The sequence below is a fragment of the Anopheles arabiensis genome, chromosome 2, assembly GCF_016920715.1.
Source record: "Anopheles arabiensis isolate DONGOLA chromosome 2, AaraD3, whole genome shotgun sequence".
NCBI classification, from domain to species: Eukaryota; Metazoa; Arthropoda; class Insecta; order Diptera; family Culicidae; genus Anopheles; species Anopheles arabiensis.
The window spans coordinates 99,373,109-99,393,999 of record NC_053517.1 but is presented as its reverse complement, the minus strand read 5'-3'; the positions used below and the strand labels follow the sequence as shown (position 1 = coordinate 99,393,999).

The following is a 20,891-nucleotide window of genomic DNA, read 5'->3' as shown; positions in this document are numbered from 1 at the left end:
TTAGTAAGTTAAGTTCTTTTGGACGGAGAAAGATTTGCCGGTCAGAAAGAAGGTATAGTTATCAAGCATAACTTCCGAGCTATAATAGAGGCTATGAAGTCAACATACCACCAACCACCAACAAGAGCAAAAACAACAAAAAAAGCCAGCCCAGAAACTGAAGGACACTATCACCGACAAAAAACTATCATACACACACACGAGGCACAACATTTCCCAAAGTTACGCCCGAGAACAGCCAAAAAGCTGCTGTTTGCGAAGGTCGCTCGGAAAGGTAAAAGTTTGAAGTGAACTTTTGTAAACTATGACCGTATGCGGCAGCACAAAAGCCGTCCCTGGCTCTCCGGCCGAGCGATAGGTTTTGAAGAAAGTGTCCGGTTGCAGAAGAGTTTGGCAGTGATCGCGCAAGCCCGGTTGGTGCTGTAACGAAAGTTTGACTCGGAAGTTGGGAGTTTGCATAAGGGTTTTGTTAATGGAGTTGGCCTAGCGAGCTGTGCCAAAACCAAAGTTCTGTCAAAACATTTTACACAAATCCACTCCTTATCAGTGGAAGGAGCTGGTAGCGATACTTCCCGTCTAGGATCAATTCCTGAACAGGATGATTAAAAGGCTTAACGAATTTTTTTGGGAACCAAGAATCAATAACGTTCAAAATCTATCAAATTGCAATTAATAACAATTTTCCCAACAACGAGGGGATTGCCATGTACTAATGTCTCTGTTTTTTTGCATATCCCTCATTCGCTTATCATTTGCATAGTATCCTCTGCCCTCTGTGTGCTGTTGTGTGTGCCTGTCCCATCAGGCCCATCCATCACACCCGATGGTAGTTTAATGAAGTAGAGACATTTGTAGCCCATAGCACGATGGCGCCCGATGACTTCGACAACGTCCACCTAGTCAGTTGGATAGAGCCTCGGTCCTGGTTCTGCGCAAGGTACGCGCCCAACAGCAAGAGCCGCACACCAGGAACCAGATGCAAATTATGGCTTCACTTTACCTTCTCTCAACCCCAGCCAACGTGCCCCAACGTGGCCCGCAAACAACCGACTAATAAACAAATAATAATAGCACAATTTTATGAACCACCCATCCCCCCATAAAACCGTTCGCTCTCTATCACTCTTTTCCTCTTCCGCTCTCTGTCGCTGTCGAATTCCTGCATTATCCTTGCCCAGAAGGTGTTCGCCAGCAATGGCGGTTGATGTAGCCACACCAGCGTGCTTGTGTGTTCGACGCGAACGAACGCGCGTTCGCATACAACCCCACGGCAGGGTTTTATGATGCGCACAAAATGCTTTTCCACCCGTAGCGATGACCCGGGTAGGGCGGATGCGGCCGCGACGGACGCCAGTGATAATAGAAATTCAATTCGCTATAATTATTTGCTAATTTGCATATTTATCCCGGATTATCAGCCACAGGACGGTTCGAGGGCTTTCTCCAACGGCACAAACAACCGGCGCGATTTGACATAGCGCCATGGGTTTTCCATTTGGGAATGGAATTCCACCACAACCTCACTCTCCTTCTCTCTATCTCTGCATTCGATGTAATTGACAGTGTAAAGGAGCGCTGAATGGGTTGCAAAGAGCGCGTAAAAAGTGTCTCGGGCTCGCTGTTCCATCCTACATTGTTGTTGTTGTTAATTGCGGGGGGGGGGGGGGGGCAAATAGCGCGCGGCCGTAGTGCCGAATTTAATTTGCGCCATTCAGACCTGCAGCATGCAAATAGCGAGGGGAAGGCTCTCACCAAACCGCCCCCGCCATTCGACCGGGCATTATTCCAGTTCACGGATTAGGTGTTAAATGAAGCGAGCTTGTGTGAAGCTTCATCTGTTTAGCGATCCTTTTCTGAATGCATTTGTGTTTATTAATTTTGCATTTTAAACAAACAGGCTGCTGCTGCTCATTGCACAGAGAAATAGATTTTGCGCGGAAAACATAATTTAAACAAAAACGCTCTACAATGCCATTTTGCAATTGCATATTCATTTATGGCAATCGGGCGCCTTGGGACTCATGTTCCCCAAAGGAAGGAGTGCGAGCGTTGTGGGGCACCACAAACACCCATAAACAGACAACAGGAAGCGCTATTTAGGTGTGTGTGGTGCAATTTATTTCGAAAAGTAAAACCCCGAGAGAGAAGAATGCTGCAATGCTATCACAAATCGCAATCCAATTTGCACGCAATTTGGTGCCTTTTGGGAGCAAAAACGGGCCCAAATATTGCCACAACAGGAGAGGAATGTGATTTTTTGCCCATTTCCGTTTGATGATTATCCTGTTCATTATTTATTATTTTTGCAATAAAATCCCCAATACTGTAATTAAAATTCTTTAAAAATATAATTTTAAAATATGATTCTCAATTCTCGTTGCCTAAAGTTGTAGACTAGTCATACGGAAATACATCAAAACAGGAACTCCATCTCCTACCCTACCTAAAGGAAGTATCTTTCATCAACCCAACACCATACAGTACTATGCCATCTATCTCGACAGCGAAATGAACATTCGCCGTCCGTCGGTGACAGTACCCGTGCCCATTCCCTCTCCTGAAGAACGTGAGATGCACACGAAAATTGATTTATTGCCTCCAATGCGACGGGCAGCAGCGAGCCCAGCAACTGGCTAATAAACACCAATTCAAATTCTGTACCTTTTTTGTTCCCTTTCTTCGTCATCTACGATGCGCGAACATGAACTTACGGGCTTGGCTGGCTGCTGTGTGTTCTAGCAACGATGAGCCCGTGCGGTCCTACACAAAATCCGCGTGCTAAAGCCAAGCTTAAACACGACCCAGAGTACGCAAACGTACACGCCGCCCTGATGGAAACTGTCATCCGAAGATGGAAAGCAGCTCATCATCATCATCATCCTACTCATCGTGATATTGTATCCGGTACCCCAGCGCACAGCAGCACACGAGAGCATTACTGCAGCGAGCAAGATACGAAGGATCAGCTAATTCCGCAGCGCAACCAGAAGCATAGAAGAACCCAAACAACAGCGAAAGAAAGAGAGTGCATACTGCACTGTTAGCTGCTGAAGTGATTATTCCAGGGACAACGACTGACGGCGGCGCCGAGAGTCGTTCAACAACATCGCATCCAAACGCGTTTTATCCGTGCGCGCTCGCGTAACAATAGCACAAGGCGGGGGAAGGATTTGCCTGGACCTTCGGACCAACACAACAAGCGGGCTAATATTCATCAATTAGTCGTGGGGATAGTCGGTGGTGGTACACAGCGGTTCGATTCGTTTGCGGTACGCACTAGAACCCGACGTGGAGGAGCCTCCACAACGGCTGATGAATTGCTTTTTATTGCTTCCTACTCAGAACGCAGACCGTCCTCCCGAAGTCCAACGGAAGAGTTATGGGATTTTATTTTTTGGTGGAGTAGGCAGTTTGCTTGTCGCTTATGAGAACTTTTTTGTATTATGGGGGCTACTACCAGGACCACAGGCTCAGTAGACAAGCACCAGTCAGTGTGAAAGGGCTTTTCGAGCACGGGCAAAGGGTAGAACATGTGTTTTCCGTAGCCTTTCCATTAACCGGGAATGACGATCATGACCGACGCGGGAATGTCCAGGGAAAGCGCCAAAACCAACGCCTATAACAACTTGCCCACCACCGACATTGCCACCCCGCGGAAGGGTGCTCGGGGGGTCGATGAAAAGCGACGTCGTGATACGCGAGCAGGCTATTTTTTTCCATAGACCTTCAGCATGTCCCCTGTTTTTTTGGGAAGGACACAAACTGTTTTGGAGAACGTGTGATGAGCTGCTGCTGGCACACGACAAACCGGAGGCAGGAAATTTATTGGAGGTTTTCAGTTTTTCGACCAAACCCCAACAAGAACGCTGGTCAAGCACATTCCAGTGCACGCTTCTGCGCAGCGGAATATTGCGTCTGTGGAAAAGGGCGTCCCAATCTCAGAAAAGAACAGTAAGCGAAGGGGTGGTAGTCAAACATAACCAGAAATGTCCATGTCCCCCCCGGTGCACACGAGAATGGAGGACATTCATGAGCAACTTTTACAGCGACACCAGGCCCTTCTTTGTTCCCTCCAGGACACACCAACTCCACTTCCAATATCTCTGCCCCAATACTAAAGAGGATTGTAGTAACTTCACACCTTACCCCTCTCCTCATTGATTCTTATCAACGCTGAGTTCTGAGCACGCTTTCGCGCGATTCCGAACGGTTGATCCGCGTTTAATACACCGACCGAATCTCGTCCAGCAACGCTATTGCCGCGAACGGACAACAGCAACCACCCGCGCGGCACACAAATGGTTTAATACCATTGCGAAAAGACCATGTCGTCAACGGCGGCGGCGTGGTCGTTGTCATGTAAGGACCGGGAGGGCGCCAACCACACAACACACAAATGTGCGACGACCACGGCCGGTAGCAGCGGTTGAATGAAATTATTCAAATTGAATTGCTGACATTCTCGCTCGCTGTGCAGGCTGTGCTACTGTGCGCGTCCGTCAGACACAGTAGTAGCCGACCCTGAAGAAGACCTGCAGCACTAAAGCGGAGACACAGACACATATTAACCCACCCGAGGAGTGCGAAGACCGTTCAATTCCGTTATGCTAATCGCGCTGTGTTGTCGCGGTACAGAAGGGAAAGAGCATAAAACATGGCGAAAATTTGTGGGAAGTTGCTGGAGTTTGATTTAGCAATGGGGCGCGCAATCGTTAATAGATCGTCAAAGTTCACGGAAAGAGACAGACGGCAGACATATGCGTTTAAACTGATGGGAGCTCCAACACAGTGCCGTCACAATTCCGTCCAGCTTCGAGAGCTTCATGGGAATGTGTATATCCCAATTGCTGAATAAATGACGTATATTCCCATGCTGGTAAGCGTATGCCAGAACGAAATGGGTGCTTTTTAGGAAGCATAAGGAAGAAGGGTAACAAAATAGAGTAGAATAAGAGGAACATATTGGCAAAGACTCATTCCAGACAATCTGGTCTTTCAACACATTTTATGACAAATTGTTTCCAAAGACACAACACGTACTCTTCGCGTTCTTTCCAGCACGATTTGAGCGTTTCAAAAAGGCATCACATTAGCTTAAACTTTATTGACCGCACAAACTTTCGCATACAAATTGAGTCACACCACACCAACAAAGAAAATCACACTAAAATTACACCTCTTATCTACCCCGCCGCCACTGCTTCGTTTATTCATTTCCTTTCTAAACGCGATCGCCAAAGAACTCCAATATCCAATTTCCGATAACAGCAGCGGCCACCGGTTGTGGTTGTTGTGTCACAAATAAATCCACCAGAAGCCAACCATCGCCACCCGCTACGTGTCCGTTTTATGAAATGAACTCCCATTCCCCAACTACACACCTATGCCCCCTTTTTTGGCATAAAGGGCTTTGCATACTACACCTTCGTTGCCCGTGTGTGTGTATGTACCACTCCATGCTTTTTGAGCGCAAGGGACCGATAAAAAACGTGCTAATCAAATCGCAATCTAACACCTTCACGATACGCACCTATCGAACTAAATCGATTTAATCGCAGGGAGGGAGACAGAAAGCAAAGGACACTCCCAAAGCACACCATAACGGCGTTTGATGGTGGCCCCACTTACTAAGCGTGTGGCGTGCTTTTTAGAGATTACTTTTCACCTATCCAGCATGGGTTTGGCACTATCGAACCTATCACAGGAAGCGATGGATTAGGAGGGGGCTTAGATTTCCAAACAGAATGTGATTTGTTTACACCCCAATCGGACCCCGTCCAAGGTCTTATCAGTTCTTCAGTATCATCAATATCCCCTTGTCAAATGGGTTATGAGAATCGCAGTTGACCTTACTAGACAATGCAGGCTCGTCTCTAACCCACAACAGCTCTGTGACATGTTGATGTCTTTGAAGAGTGTAGTTTATCAAAAAACAGAATGATATCCGTTAGGCAACTCTCCAATGTCTGGTGTGCTAATGCCGATAACGACAGGTGTCACGGACAACAAAGCTTTCCGTGATGAGCTAAGCACTATTGCAGCTTTAATTTCTTGCCGCCGTTCAAGAAGCTTCTCAACATGTCCCAACCAGAACGCGTCAAACATTGGCCGATTGTTTCATGTGCGGAATGTACGTGCGACAAGTCATACCATGCTCTGCCAGAGTTTCAATCCGCAAACGAGACTTTACTTCAAAACGGGCAATATTCCATAGCTGTCGCTTACAACGATATCTTATATTTGTTTTGGTTTAGTGCCAACGAAAATTTCTCTCTTCTTTTCTCTCTCTCTCTTTCTCTATCAAATAATTTTTCGCAAAGATAAGTCCTCCACCAAATCCAACCAATGTGTGTTGTGATAAGAGTAAGTTATCACGTTTCTGATAGCAGTGCAAGCATTGATTTAGCACGCGGTCCCACAAATCCAAGCTCTCTGAGCTGAGATTTGATCGATTTATTGCTGCCGGTTGATCGGCAACACCACCCATTCCAAACTGGCATTGTAGCAGCTGCATCGATGTGGAGGAATTTGCTTTTAACCCGCCCGCTTGTCACATAGAAAGGACAAGCAGAAAAAAACACAAAAAGACCTTCTACCATAAAGGGAAATGGCAGTCGAGCGAATAGAGAAATAACAACATAAAATTGTCATAAGACAACAATTTCCAGTCCAAGCGAAGGGGAAGGGAGAGCTTCGCTTTACCATACACGTTTGGCATAATGGCATAAATTATCAGTCAACCAAACAACAACACTATCACACACCAAGCAGGCCAAAACACACAAAATCAAGGGAAGCCGAAAAAGGAGATGCTGGTTGTGGTGGTGATGGTGGCCGAAGAAATAATATTGAAACAACATCAATCATCTGATTTGCATTGAAAACAAGACATCGGTATGAGATCGATGACGGCCTGTTAGGACGTGGTGGGGTTTTGATTGACTTTAGGACGCATTCGGAACAACATGCTGGAAGAATTTAAAGCTTGTGCCACACACGACGATTTCGGTCCTTCAGATCGAGTGATTTGATTCTGGGTCCGACAAAACCAAACATTGTCCTATTGCTACTGTGCCAAAGACAAACATGACACACCACCGTTCGGAGACTTTTAAGGAGCCGATGATAGTTTTGGACTGATTTCCACTACAAGAATTCTTACATGCCACCACCCGTCAATCTCTCGGTGTGTGTGTGTTTTGCTGTGATGATACTTCTCAACACCTCAAAGACTCGTTATCACAACGGACAGCAAAACCAGTGACTGAATCTGCGAGCTTCGACGTAGTGCGCTTGTGCTCCAGCAGCAGGCAGGCATTACGGCGTCCCAAACCATGATGATAAGCGCACAGTCTACCGGGGTTGCTCTTCCACCAAACTAAGCAAAGCCAGACGAAAGACACAAAAAACGAGTAAAGCAACAGGCTGCAAACGGTGGGACAGGAATACTTTTCCTAATCAAACTCCGACGCCGCTGCCGCCGAGGGGTTACGAAAACTTATCGGAACCTTCCCGGGAGGAGAGTGCGACCGGGTTTTGTTGCTGCTGTTGTTTCGCCGAATTTGGGCCAGCCGGGTTCATCGAAATTCGCGAAACCGCAAACTCACCCACTGTCCCTGAATGCTGCGTTGCACCGGGGCCAGTGTGTAGAGCCGCAGCTTTTATTGGCATGATTTGCTCAATCACAAGCGCCCCAAACAAACAAACAACAACGACGACGACCAGCGGAAAGTAGCTACAGTGGTCGTCGTCCAAGCGTGTTTCGAGAGAGAGAGAGAGAGAGAGAGAGAGAGAGAGAGAGGCGGTACGATTTTAATGGACCACGGGGATCCGGTTCGGTATTCATGGCGACACAGGTTTATGTGTTTGATTAAAATTTTAATTTCCAACCTTTTCTAGAAACCTTTTTTCACGGTGAAGAGGAGAATGAGAGATATAGAGGGGTGGAATTTCGTTCGTTTTGATGCTTTGATGTGACACCAGCGCACCGAAGTGGGCATTTGGTTTTGGAGATGAAGATTTAATAATATTCTCTTTGGAGTTGAAGTTGATGTTGGAGTTGGTAAGATTACCATTGGCGACGTTGTAAGAGCATTAAAAAAAAACATTGGAAGACAAGTTTTGAAGCTCAGAATAAGCTTGAAACCTTGACGAGAAGATCAGAAGAAAAAGAATTCTCAGGTCCTCACATTTCGATTCGTTTCAAATCAGCAAGAGATGTTGAATCACATTTTAAGGCCTCAGTCTGACGTCTGATAACGTTCTTGAATATAAGAATTTTCATTGACGACCTAATTCTTCTACAAAATCTACATCTTTTGATTCTATGAATCTTCTACCCACGGTATGACATATGGAGCTTCAACTTCACTAAATTTCAAACTAAACATTTACCACCTAAGGACGTGTGCTGGGAGAACACATTCCAGGAAATAAAGCTTATAATACGGTTGAAGCTATCCCAAAATACTCTTTTTGGAAGATCACAAGCCATCCCAGATCCTCATGCTCTAATTCTCCTGAAGTTCATAATCCGCAAGAAGATGCTGTAGAGTGATTTTTAGTCGTCAGAATCAGAAATCAGAATTCCTACTGAGAATTAATTCTTCTCCAAAATCTCAACTGTACTGCAACTGAACCTTCGACCCACAGTGTGAAGCTTCATCTTCACCAAACCCGAACTATCGCAACCCACGGCCTGTGTACGTGTAGGACTCTTTCCAGAAAATGTTAACTACACATTCCTAATCAATCACTTTACCATCACCATCGTCGCTGATAAGAAATCCCTTCTCGGAGAATTGGAGGGTACTGCGGTGTAAAACCGCGCGCAAATGTCGGCTAAGCGCGCTGATTCATACGCACAAACACATCCTGCTACTGCTGCTGCTGCTGCATCTTCAACACTGCTAAATAGTCATGATGATCGACACGCGTAACAGCCCTTATCACGTCACGGAGCTCTTGTCGAACAAACAATCAGCTGTTTGTTGCTTGCTCCGGTTGCTAACAAATCCGGTGCAGAACGGATTTAGATGTAAGCTTTGTACTCCAGTGACATGAAACCGTTTCTTCGTGTAAACTCCATCCCAAAATGTAAGGATGTGCTGGACGCTGGAGATTTAGTCTTCAAACGTCCTACGCGTAAACGCGTTGTTGCGTAGGACCAACAGCGGTACGGCGCGTTTTGAGGCGAGAAGTTTCCGTGTAAAGAGACAACGACGGTTGTGCCGACGCCAAACTTGTTTACCGCAGCTTGGCCGTTGGGATTCAAACCGCCATCACCTGCCGCCCGCCAGGAAGATGAGCTTTGTGCCAGCAACAACGTGCCGTGCAAAATAGACTCGCCGTCGTGTACTGCCTGCCCGTGTGTATCGGGCAAAACCCATCCGATGGCAGCGACAACCTGACGCCGGGGGGACGTCTGCCTGGAATCTGCCACACTTCACCCCGTCCCTCCTGCTGCGAGGAAGGGCAGCGTACACACAGTGGTGCGCAAAACTGGTTCGTCCTCCTCCGCCTTTTCAAGGCATACGTGGACGGACTCTGCGCAAGGAAGACTTTCGAATTGTTTGCTCGGCGTGCGCGGTCCGTACCGCGCCTCGGTGTGATCGTTTGCGTGACTGTACTACTACGGCGACGGCGACGACATATCTCTGCCGTCCAGTCCAGTTTGTGCACCATTGCAATATCCCGGTGTTGCCTTTTTTGGAGGACAGCACAGTCGCCTCGCGAGCCCAAATTGCGGGGGACTATATGGTCCTCGGGATCGGGAGCGTTCGCTCTTTTTGGTACGCGCGTCCCATTTCTGGACAGTTCTTGCCAACGCTCCCAAAGGGAAAGAATAACCCCTTTCACCAGAGACAGAGAGCTCACGACAAACGGGGCCCACATAGCGCACCCGTCCTTCGACGAGCCAGGCCGCAGCCTTCGCGCAAAAGTAATGCTCACAAGCAAGTTATGCATTATGCACCACCACCATCGCCACCAGCCATCGATCAGAATGGGCAAGATAAAGGGCCCGGTCGGGCAGCACGCCCTTGTCGCTGGTTAAATGATATTTAGCTGATCCGCTACCCGATTATCACCTGCAACCGTCGCCAGCGCGATCCCAACATGGCTAATTACTTCATTTTATTACCATTTGTTACCCATTCCCCAACGCTCGATCAGATCGAAGTGGCAGTAGCAGACAGTGGAGCAAAAACGTACGAATGGGGAGGGAGACTACTTGATCATTACTGCATTTACCCTTTCTCCCAGCCTGCCAGCCAGCGTATGTTGCCAAGAGAAGAGAAGAGTGGTACAAACAAAACGATCGAACACAGACGACCAACCCAATCGGGGGGCATTCTCATATGGGGGCAAAACTCGTACGCGCTCGGCGCTCATACAGAGAGCAGACAAATATTCAAACCACACCAACACAAATCGACGAACCGTTTAGGCTCGGAAAAGGCGCACACACATGGGTGACAATCAAATGGTTGATGGCCTGCTCCTTCCCAGCCCCCCCAAAAAAATACCGCAAATGAGGAAATATGATACATTTCCATCGGTTTGCCCAAAAAAGGGCAGCTTAAGGGCCCGCAAGCAATGGTGCACCAATGGTAAGCTTCCACATGGTTAAAGGTTGATTATTATAAATGTCGTTCTGTGGTTAATTTCGATGAGCATACGACGGTTTTCGGGGGAGCGGTGTGATTTATGTTGTGAATTCCTTACGGGGCAGATAAAAAGACGGGTGAAGAATTATTTAACGGTACTGGATGGTTGGAACATTTTTGATGAAAAATATTGAGAGGGAATTAAAGCTTACACGGCTAATACATTGATTGAGACTTTGATTGATGCAGAAGGTAATGTCCTGATTTATGATTGAGAAATGTTTGTAAAATTAAGCACTTTTGCTGTTTTCGAATGTTAAATTGTATCCAATTAATGTCTATTCGTATCAATACAACGCTAAATGGCATATGGACATGAACAATTTGTCATTTTGTAATGATGAAACTCAGCAATTATTATTTTTTGGAGCGTTAGGCCAACAAAGGCATGCATTTTACCAAATTTTGTCTCTCAAAATTTCAGATTTAATGCTTACTTAATGTCAGGAAGTTTGTCTCTTTATTTGAAGACAATAATCAAACTTAAAACTGTTAGAAATATTATTTTCTGTCAAATTGAACGATTAACTCAAAGAAACATTTCATAACCCATTCTAGCAAACTAACCTGTTTAGTGTATTGCAAACTGATAATTTCAGGGTAATTTTAATGTATGTATCACTTCATCGGTTTTTTGTTTGTTTGTTTGTTTGTTTGTTTCCGTTGTGTTTGAATTGTAGTGGGCGACGAATGATAAAAGAGATTGGATTGTATCAGCCATGTAATATTCTAATTGGATTCTAATTCTTATAATATTCTAAAAGGAAATAAGTGTAAAATGCTGAACAAAACTCTCATTCAATTCATAGCAACGTCCATCGCTAAACATAAACAATGTTCAATTTAACTGTCAAAATTTTCCCATGACTTTTCTGTCAATTTACTCTAAACGCATCGACCGGTTCTCTTTCAAAGGCCTTGGTAGCGATTGTAAAAATGACATAAATTGTGACAATTGTGGTTTCCTGGGATGTTTTTTGAACATTTTGCCATATTGTACGCGTAACTGAGCAGGATACTCATGAAATAAATTAAAGCAACCGTTGTATCTAGGCAACTTCAACAATCGTTCCTCTTCGATCGAGTTTGGGAAAGTGGCTGAATAACTGAAAGAGCTAACGTGCAATTTGAAGAGAGAATTTCAACGCCTCCTTTAATTTTACACCAAAAACCCGTATAAAAAGTGTACTTTTCCGTCAGATCGAACGATTAAATTTAAGAAAAATAGTTTTTAATCTATTTAATCTAATAGTTACCTCCAAAACAGCATTTTAATGTGAATCGCTTTATAGTTCGAAATCAACATCATTAACCGTATTAAAGACAGCAACTAAACTTGTGTCCTCGAGACTCCCAAAACGAGAACTAACCCATTTCCCCGTCAAGCAATGCTCAATCCCATGTTCAATCCCATGTTGCGTCTGACCGGGCTGAAGGAAGGGAGTGTGTGCAGGGAGGAGGACATGCTTTGCTCATTTGTCTTTTGTCACCTTCAACACCAATGGCACCTCATCAAAGCCACCAAGGCGCAATCGCGCGCTTCGAACGCGAACCCGGGGTTTTATATTAAACTCGCCGCGAGTCCCACCGAAATGATGGAGTTTTGTGTGAGCCGCACGATTTGTTTCCCCCACCCTCACCAGCACCACCACACCCCCTTTGTGCACAACAAAACGTGTGACAACATAAAACACAACATATGCCGCAGCATCAGGGCTGGCCCCGCCGCGGGTCGGCTGGTCGGCTTAAAACCTGCTCCGAAAAAAGCGTGTAACTTCTGAGTTCCCCCTTACTCCCTCCCCTCCGTTCCCTGGCACATGGCAAACGGCTTGCTTCCCAAAAAAGGCAACTGCTGTTTGACTTTGCAATTATTCAACCCTCTATTCAAGCGAAACCAAAACCAACTAGCACCGAGGAAAAGAGAGAGAGAGAAGCCGTGTGTGTGTGTGTGTCCATGTTATTTCGTGGTTCTAAGGAAACCGGCTTCACCCCGACCAGGCGGAGGGGTTATCGATCTCGGGTGCGTCTTGTTGTAATGTAAGCCTCGGCGCGTCTTGTCTTTGTCGCCTTCTCTTGCGTCTGGTCCATCATCCATCAGCCTCATCGTGCGGCTGGCGTCAATCGGCCCCACTGCCATGCCTTCACCCACCTCCTCCTCCTCGCCCCACTCACTGGCTTACCTTGACTGGCGTAACATTTTGTAAACATTAGCGAAAACAGTGTCGCCATGCATACGATTAGATTCCGGCGTGCCATGCTGCTGCTGCTGCTGCTGCTGCTACTGGGTGGCGGCCGCTGACGGACGCATCTGCTGCAGCTGTCGTCGTTGCTAGGCGATGATGCTCGTGATGATGATGATGATGCACTATTGTTGCAGCCACTTCCGGCGTGATGCTGCATCGGAGCTGCACCGCCGAAGGGCTTCATGCTGCGCTGCACTAATTGCAATCGACACTCACGATGGGCGCATAAACACAGGCGAAATAGGGCACAACCAAGGACGCACACACATACACACAAAGCACACACACACAGAGACAAATATTACACACACACACACAGAAACCGCGCTAATCTGCACAACCGCACTCAATCGAGTTGGAATTTTTATTTCTTCTTTTCTGATAAACACACTTGTTGGCTCAACCCAACCAGCCGAGCTGCACCATTTCTTGCTCACACCAGCCAACTAAACGACATCACTTTTTTGTGTGCCCTTTTTCCTTTTACGTTTCTTGTGCAAACTTTACATACTTTTTTGAATTTTATTTCCTTTTTTTGTGTTTGAAATAATTCGGGAATTTGCTTCTAATTCTTCTAACAACGAAAAACCAGAGCGTTGCGGCACCACACCTTGTTGTTCCTAGTTCACAAACACAACTGGCCCCGCTAAGTTTCTCAACCAATCTCCTCACAGCGCATGAGGAGACGCTGCTTTTCTTCTCCTTTTAACGCCGCCGCATCAAAACATTTCGTCACAGCGCCTACCGGGCGCACGAAAACACACTTTCAAAACTTTATCAATGAAATCGGCTGCCGGTGGTAAAGGTGTGCAATTTTTTTTTTTTTTCGTTCTATTTGCCGGAACTTTTGCGTAGCTTCTGGGCACGAAAACCGGATTGAGATTTCGGCTCACAGCGAGAAAAAAAACACGGGATACAAGCGAACGGAACCGCTGCTGCTTGCTTGTTGATCGATTGTGTGTGTGCGTGGAAGGATTTCTGCACGAAAGCCACACGGAGAACACACACTTTTCACAAAAGGCGCACACACTATACAGTACAGAATTAGTTAATTCTATTTCGAGGAGCGATTAATGGCTAGGCAGAGAAACGCATTGATAAAACGCTTTTCGACGGGCTCGTTCACCACCACCAAGCCAGGGACGCGTTCGGGCGTGCGTCCGCTCTCGCTGCGTGCTGGAACAACAATAGAAAAAGGTAGCGTCGTCCAGTTGACAGATGGCCCGTTTGACAGTTCCCAACTGACGGAATCGAAGGCGATAGAGAAAGAAGATAGTGCATATGCCGTTGTCTCGCTCTTTCTATTTGAGTGCTGATTCCCATAGAACAAAATGTAAATAGAAAATGATACACGTCGCAAATTTAATAAACTTTCAGCTTTTTATGCAATTTTCAAGACAAACTACCGAAATGAAGTGAAAACAATAATTTGAAAATTATAAAATACAATCAAGTCTCAGTGATTGAACTTCGATAGCATGCCTGTGTTGTATTGCTCGAAAGATGTGAAAGAAATATTTTGAGTGCTTTTGTAGGTATTTCAGTGCAAATAACAACGATTCTAAGATTGTTCGTGTATTAGGGAAGTCGTCAGAAAGCTTGTTTGGGGAAATGTTTTCACCCATGCTGTCAAAAAGTGACGTTCAACTTTTGCTATAAAAAACAGGCTATGAGACCACCTGATCTTCATACACTTTGGTATAGTACGACTCATGCATTCTAAAAATAACAAAAAGAATACTGGTGGCACCATCTGTTGGTGAGATACTCATCCAGTAGAGCGCTTTCCTCGCTTGGAGAGCTTTTTCCTTTCCTCTGTACTATTGTATGGTTTGGCATTGAAGTTATGCATCGCGAGAACAAGATTGATTGTTTAAATACTAAACTCCAATGTGAACCAACTTTTACTAAGCAAGTAACACGTTGCTAGAAAAGAACAGCAAGATAACGATGACTTATAAAACGCCATCTATTGAGTAAACCAGTAAAGTTATGAAGCTATCGTTTTTGCTATGGATATTCGATTTTCCAGTCGTTTAAGCTAAATCTGGGATCTAAACCGACCTCCGTTTGCCTTAATAAAAAAGAGAAGAAATGCACATCATACCTTTGAGTTTGACCTTAACATAGTAAAATGATATTGGCCTTAATTTTATCATCCCTAGCCATAACGATAGCATTGCGTTCACTTTCCGCTCCATTCCATTAATATTGCGAAATACCTCGCCCCGAAAGTGTTTACAGCGGTACGAGCGTAGTGTATGCTCGGCCAAACCGCTCTGTTGACATCGCAAATCAGTTTGACAGCAGAGCTCGCTCCCTCCAGAGCTGTCAAATTGGGCAAAACGCAAAATAACAATAATTAAAAGTCACTTTCCCAACAAGAAAAAAAACGCACACACAAAATTTCTGCACTGAAAAGAACCTGCTTACAAGTAAAAAAAAATATATCCATCGGGAGCTAAAACTTAAACTGCTCCCCGTAATCGATAACACTTCTTCAACTCTATCACCCCATATTATCGCAGCATTTATTTTCCATCAGGATCAGGTTTTTCCAGCATTGGCATTGGTCGTAACTGTGAGAGCCCCTTGGAAAAAGTGTCCATCTGCTCCCCTATTTTCTCGGTGTCGTTTTTCAAAATCTGGTTTTAAGCTTTTTCCACCCTTCGGCGTAGGTGGTGGTTGACCACTCGGGCGAAGGTGGATGTTTACGAAGCAAAGGCCACAATCATCTCATCACAATCGCTGGAGGATTAAATGATAAGAAAGATTCTTCTCTTTTGCCCTAAATAGCCGTGAGTTGACCGTGCGTTTGCGTGCGTGCGTGTGTGTGTGTGTGTGTAGGAAAATCGTAACACAAACATGATCCGGATGCGGTCGGATGACTCCCATTGGAGTTGAATCATCATCACGAACAAACAACGGGTAAATTCACCCTTCTTCGTTCCACACGTAAACCAGTCGGAGTTCCTTGGTGTGCCCTTTCCCGTGGACGATCGTGCTTCCTTGTGTGTGAGTGTGTGTGTGTGTGTTTGTACGTGATTGTAGGGCAACAACAAACGGCACTAGTTGGCTCCTGATAGCGAAGTTGCAGTAACAACAACAACGCCCCCCACCCTGCCAGCAAAGGTCACCAGAATGGCTTCCACGATGCAGCTGGAGTTTTCGCAGGCCATGTCCGACTTCAAGAACATGTTCCCGGACATGGACCGGGACGTGATCGAGGCGGTGCTGCGCGCGAACCAGGGAGCAGTCGATGCCACCATCGACCAGCTGCTAGCCATGAGCACGGACAATCAGGTAAGAATGTTCGTTTCGCCCCTGCGACGCCCACTGATGCAATGCGATCTAATTTTAGAACGAAAAGCTGCGTCACGAGCTGGAAACGGACGGCAGCGTTGGACCACGGGCGGCCATAAATCAGGCCACCGCTGCCGCTGCCGCCGCCACCGAGCGTCCCCTTCTCGACTTGTCCAGCGACGAGCCGAGCGCCGGCTCGGACCGGTTTCTCTCCACCTCGCCGAATGCGGCGGCCGCCAGCTCGATCGTTGCGCAACAGCTGGGCGCTTCGCCAAAAGTACGCAAAGCGCCGGCGGGCGGTAGCGCGACCGCAAGCGCTACCAACAGTCCCCGGGCGCAGCAGCAGGCGCGAGGCGAAGCGGGCCATCCACCGACCCCGGCCACCATGAACCGGCGCTGGAACCCGCCGCTGGTGGGTCCGCTGCCGCCCACCTTTCTGCGGCTCGGCGGGACGGCCGCCGTCGGTACGATCGGGCCGGACGGCCAGTACCGCAGCGCGGCCGAGTTCGACATGGGCGACGAGCAGTTCGCGATGATGCTGCAGAACGAGGAGTTTATGGCGGAGCTGCGCTGGAACCAGGAGTTTCTGTCCGCGCTCGAGAAGGACCACCAGGGCAAGGTGCAGGACGATGCCGCGTTCAAGGAGCGGTTGCGCCACATGGGCAAGGTGTCGCGCAAGAAGTTCGCCCAGCTGGCGCGCGTCTTCACGTGGCAGCGGGGCGGCAACAAGAAGGCTAGTGCGGTGCGGCATCCCGACTCGCTGCTGCTGCAGGAGGAGCACAGTGACGACGAGGCGGCCGAACCGAAGCGGGTCGCGTCGGGTAAGAAGTAGACCCCAGGGCTGTTGGACGCACGCACGCAAGTAGGTTTAGGGCGCAAGTGAATCTCCAGCAAAAGGTTTGTGCGCGGCTGCAGGAAGCGTGTCGCAACCGTTAGCAATCGATTTTAGAGTTTTTTAAATTATTAATTCTTACCCTGTAGTGTACACACGCTCCTTCGCACACACACACGGGTAGCGCGTACTGATACTTCTCCGTACTAGGCAATTGAAGAGACTGTGTGTGTTTTTTCCTTCCCGTTTTCCCACTTTCTCTCCCTCTCTCTCTATCTATCTCTTGTCTGCATTTCCATATCGCTCCCTTTGCCCGCTCGATAAGAAAACACACACGCGGAAGGGTGAACATGTTCTTCTATACACTGCAAAATGGGTTGTACTCACCTTTCTCCTTTACTGGGTCGCCCACCACGTAGCACGCTGGAGGTGGGGCAAGAGATTAGGGCGGGAACAGAATATGAGACTGGAAAAGCATTTTTGTCAGCAACGTGAGAAAAGTGTGATACGAATGATGTGCAGTGGAGAGCTGGTTGTTCAATCGTGATCGGTTTAATCTCTTTCGTCCTTTCTTCTAGGACAACATTTCCTTCTTCTCCTTCTTTATTTCTGTTTTAAATGTTCTAAAAAATGTTTTTTTATTTATTTATTTGTACATAGTCAAAGAGTTTATTTATAAGCTTTGTTATGTTTGTTTTTTGTTTGTTTGCCATTACGAGACTTTAAGCCAGTAGCAAAATGGCCTCCTCCTTCTCCTATTCTGCCTAGCTGGCGTCAAACAATCTAAGTTGCAATCGGGTGTTATCAAAGAAAATGAAAACGACCCCCCCTTCCCCCCCAAAAAAGGTGTAAGAAAAGTATATATATTAATTTAATTAGTACTACTGCTAAGTGCTTAACCGTGCGTCGGCTGCCATCGATGTTGTTTAACAGAAGAAAGTTCATTTTCAATTTTGTTCCGTTTTAGAAGTTCTTTTTCCCCCCAGAATCGTGAAGAAAATGCTTCAAAGAGGTTGAGTTAACACACCATCGTATAGTAAGAAAAGAAGAAGAAAACTAAAGCAAACAACAACAAAAAAGGAAGAAACAAAAAAACGGAAACATTTACATGCATATTTAAAATCAAATATATATACACAAACAAAACAAGCAAGCAAGCATATATACATAGATGGAAGCAATTAGGGTAAGAAGGGGCGGACAACAAATAAGCAGGATAAGAAGAAGAAGAGGAAGAAGAAGAAAACTTGTGAATGCAACCATGGTACTAGTCATAGAGCTACGAACGCGCGTAGAGATAAGGGCGAAAGCCACCCACTTTGGCTACCCCACAACCACCACCAAAACGAAACAAACACACACATTTCACCGCAAACGATAGTGCAAAACAAAAAAAGAAAAGAAAAAATAACCGTTTAAAAAACCAAAAATCCTAACAAGCCGAATATGATACTAAACCCCGGAGGAAGTTAAGAGTAGTTAAGCTTTTAGGTTTTGTCCATTGTTGCGTGTGACTGTTCGGTTCGGCATTTTGCATATATGTGTGTGTGTATGTGTACCTCCCCCCCATATAAATGCGTAGTGTAATGGAACAAAGGGGAAGTGTAGTTCCAAAGCACGCAAGCAATCTCAATGATAGAATCTAATCCAGCAAGGGACAATTACTAATGTAATTTCACGTTCACTCGCAACTCGATACCAAATAATCTTATTTTTGCTGTGTGCTGTAACGCTTATGTTTAAGGATTATTGTATGGTAGGGATTTAGATTATGCTAGATAAGTGCCATTGGTTTCTGCTTGGGGACGGTTCAATTATGTTTATTTTTCCTTTCATTAATATATTCCTCAAACTTATCACATTCAAACCAAACCAACGCTCGCGAAGGGCTTCAACTATATTAAACCTGTCGGAAGAATCTGGTTAGAAAATTAAAAACCTATAAGCAAACCATAGTGTAATAGCAGCGCATACTAAACAGAAGAAGATACAGTAAATAGACCTCACTCTAATAGGATTGTCTTCTAAAAGCCAATCCTGTTGGCCGTGTTGGAACGACAGAGAAGTGAGTGAGAATTTCCCTCATAAAAAAAGTTATTACTATCCCACACACAAACACAAAAAAGCGAAAATGGATGAATCTCGTGCAAATAATCCAAATGAAAAGCAAGCTTGAAGCGAGAGCTGCATTGCAGAAGTTAACCGCAGGGAGAAAAGGGAGTCGAAAAAAGGGGAAGAGGTGAGTAAAATAAAAGGGGGAAAATGGAAAACAAAAACCTGGGAAGGCAGAAATACATGTTACGATTATTTTAATCACCAAAAACAAACACCAATTGTGCCAACAATCTCTCTCCCCCCTCCCCTGTGCAACATTGTAGAGTAAACCGAAAAAGGCGTTTATTTCGTGATCGTTTGTGCGAAAGCCTGTCCCGTCTGTCTGTCTGTATGACTGCACGAAGGTCAAACAGCTACCTTCTACCGTGTGCCGATTGCCGTGCGTGCCAATCATTGCTGCCGCTTTTGCTTTACGATTTTCACCCGCGCGCGCCGCCCCTCACCAGTGAGCCTCCAGCATATCGACCACACGCTTGACAATGTTCGAATGGCTGGCGTACAGCTTCACCCCCTCGCCGACGTCCATCCAGCGCACCTGGGCCGCATCGTCGCCGGCGTGCAGCGGGAAGCGGCCCACGACCGAGCCCGTCCGGTCGTGAAAGTTCACCGCCACCGTCTCCATCCACGCGCAGTCCGTGTTGCGCGGATCGTCCACGTAGCCCTTGTAGATCTCCGTCCCGGCGGCAAAGAACTGCTCCACCTCGCCCGCCATCTCGCCCGCATCGTTGTCCATCGTTTCCTCGAGAAACTCGCGCCGCAGCGTCGCGCTTACCTTCTCGCCCGGGTCGACCATGCCGCCCGGGATGGCCCACTCGCCACAGTCCTGCCGCTCGATGGCGCACATCTGCAGCACGCGCTTGCCACTGGCCGGGTGCACCAGCGGGCGGCCGTCCGGGCCGTCCGGCTTCCAGCGCGTTACGACCGGATCGGCCGCATGGTTCGGGCCCCAGCGGCCCAGCACACCGCGCCCCCGGATGCCGGTGCGGCCGAACGGGTTGAGCGGGCAACCGTCCCGGATCTCGTACGCCCCGATGAAGCTCACCCGATTGACCTTCCCGTCCAGCTCGTTCCAGTTCGGTTTGAATGAAGGATTATCTGGAAGCAAAAAAGAAGGACAAAATTATAGTTCACCTTGCCTTTTCGACCTTGACCCCAACCCGAAAGCTTACCAATATCCGGATCGGCCCACTCTTTCCCTTGGAGCACGGGCGATTCGTGCACCGGTGGCTGATAGTCGGCGTACGTTTGCGTCCAGAAGACGGACTCGTCCGGCACCGGGTACCGCCGGACGTCACTGTGCGGGTAGACGCTGTTCCGGCAGCGCGAGTGCTTGAATATTCCCGGTATGATCCGTGCCATCGCACCGACACAATCGTCCGACACAGCACCGCTACTACCGCTGCCAGCGACGGCCGATAGCAATCTGCACGCGGTTTGTCGTACCGGGCCCGCCATCAGGCTACTTCGCGGTGGTACTATTTATCCGCAGCGAACTAAGTCCGTTACATAAGCGCAACTTCGGCGGCGTTGGAATCAATAGGAAAATAAATAACACCACCCCTCCCCGGACTGGGGCACGAAAACGAAACTTTTCCGAAGGATAATGCGATTCCGTGTTGATGAGGAACGATTTATGACGCGCCTGCTGCTTGGCACCGTGCCGCGCTGCCGGTGTTTCGGTACGTCCTTCTACCTTCTCGGTCGGCACGGTTGTTTGTTTACGTTTTGCGA

At 47.0% G+C, this 20,891-nt stretch overlaps 3 protein-coding genes across 7 annotated transcripts in view; 1 reads left to right on the top strand and 2 right to left on the bottom strand.

The window, feature by feature from the left end:
- Window positions 1-14,083, bottom strand: part of LOC120893415 (neogenin) — a 114,944-nt gene extending 100,861 nt beyond the window's left edge. For all 3 annotated transcript variants that reach the window (XM_040295270.1, XM_040295271.1, XM_040295272.1), the window contains exon 1: window positions 12,848-14,083. In XM_040295270.1, coding sequence (XP_040151204.1) covers window positions 12,848-13,094 — 247 coding nt within the window. In that variant the 5' untranslated portion in view covers window positions 13,095-14,083. The remainder of the gene's footprint in view (window positions 1-12,847) is intronic.
- Window positions 14,084-15,240: 1,157 nt separating this feature from the next.
- LOC120894033 (CUE domain-containing protein 1) lies at window positions 15,241-19,319 on the top strand. 3 transcript variants are annotated; one of them, XM_040296365.1, is made up of 3 exons: window positions 15,241-15,345; window positions 15,707-16,213; window positions 16,272-19,319. In XM_040296365.1, the coding sequence occupies exons 2-3, from the start codon at window positions 16,052-16,054 to the stop codon at window positions 17,043-17,045; spliced, it is 936 nt and encodes a 311-aa protein (XP_040152299.1). In that variant the 5' UTR covers window positions 15,241-15,345; window positions 15,707-16,051; the 3' UTR covers window positions 17,046-19,319. The 3 variants fall into 3 exon arrangements, with proteins under 3 accessions (XP_040152299.1, XP_040152300.1, XP_040152302.1); XM_040296366.1 differs by having other exon boundaries at window positions 15,269-15,491; XM_040296368.1 differs by having other exon boundaries at window positions 15,272-15,392.
- Window positions 19,320-19,408: 89 nt separating this feature from the next.
- On the bottom strand, window positions 19,409-20,891 carry LOC120894032 (ADP-ribose pyrophosphatase, mitochondrial). The gene is made up of 2 exons (XM_040296364.1): window positions 20,330-20,891; window positions 19,409-20,255 (listed from the first exon to the last, which is right to left on the bottom strand). The coding sequence occupies exons 1-2, from the start codon at window positions 20,613-20,615 to the stop codon at window positions 19,600-19,602; spliced, it is 942 nt and encodes a 313-aa protein (XP_040152298.1). The 5' UTR covers window positions 20,616-20,891; the 3' UTR covers window positions 19,409-19,599.

Coding starts and splice junctions, on each gene's coding strand:
- LOC120894033 (XM_040296365.1), top strand. CDS start 16,052: ATGGCTTCCACGATGCAGCTGGAGTTTTCGCAGGCCATGTCCGACTTC. Junction 16,214..16,271: donor CCATGAGCACGGACAATCAG/GTAAGAATGTTC, acceptor ATCTAATTTTAG/AACGAAAAGCTGCGTCACGA.
- LOC120894032 (XM_040296364.1), bottom strand. CDS start 20,615: ATGGCGGGCCCGGTACGACAAACCGCGTGCAGATTGCTATCGGCCGTC. Junction 20,256..20,329: donor GTGGGCCGATCCGGATATTG/GTAAGCTTTCGG, acceptor TTTTGCTTCCAG/ATAATCCTTCATTCAAACCG.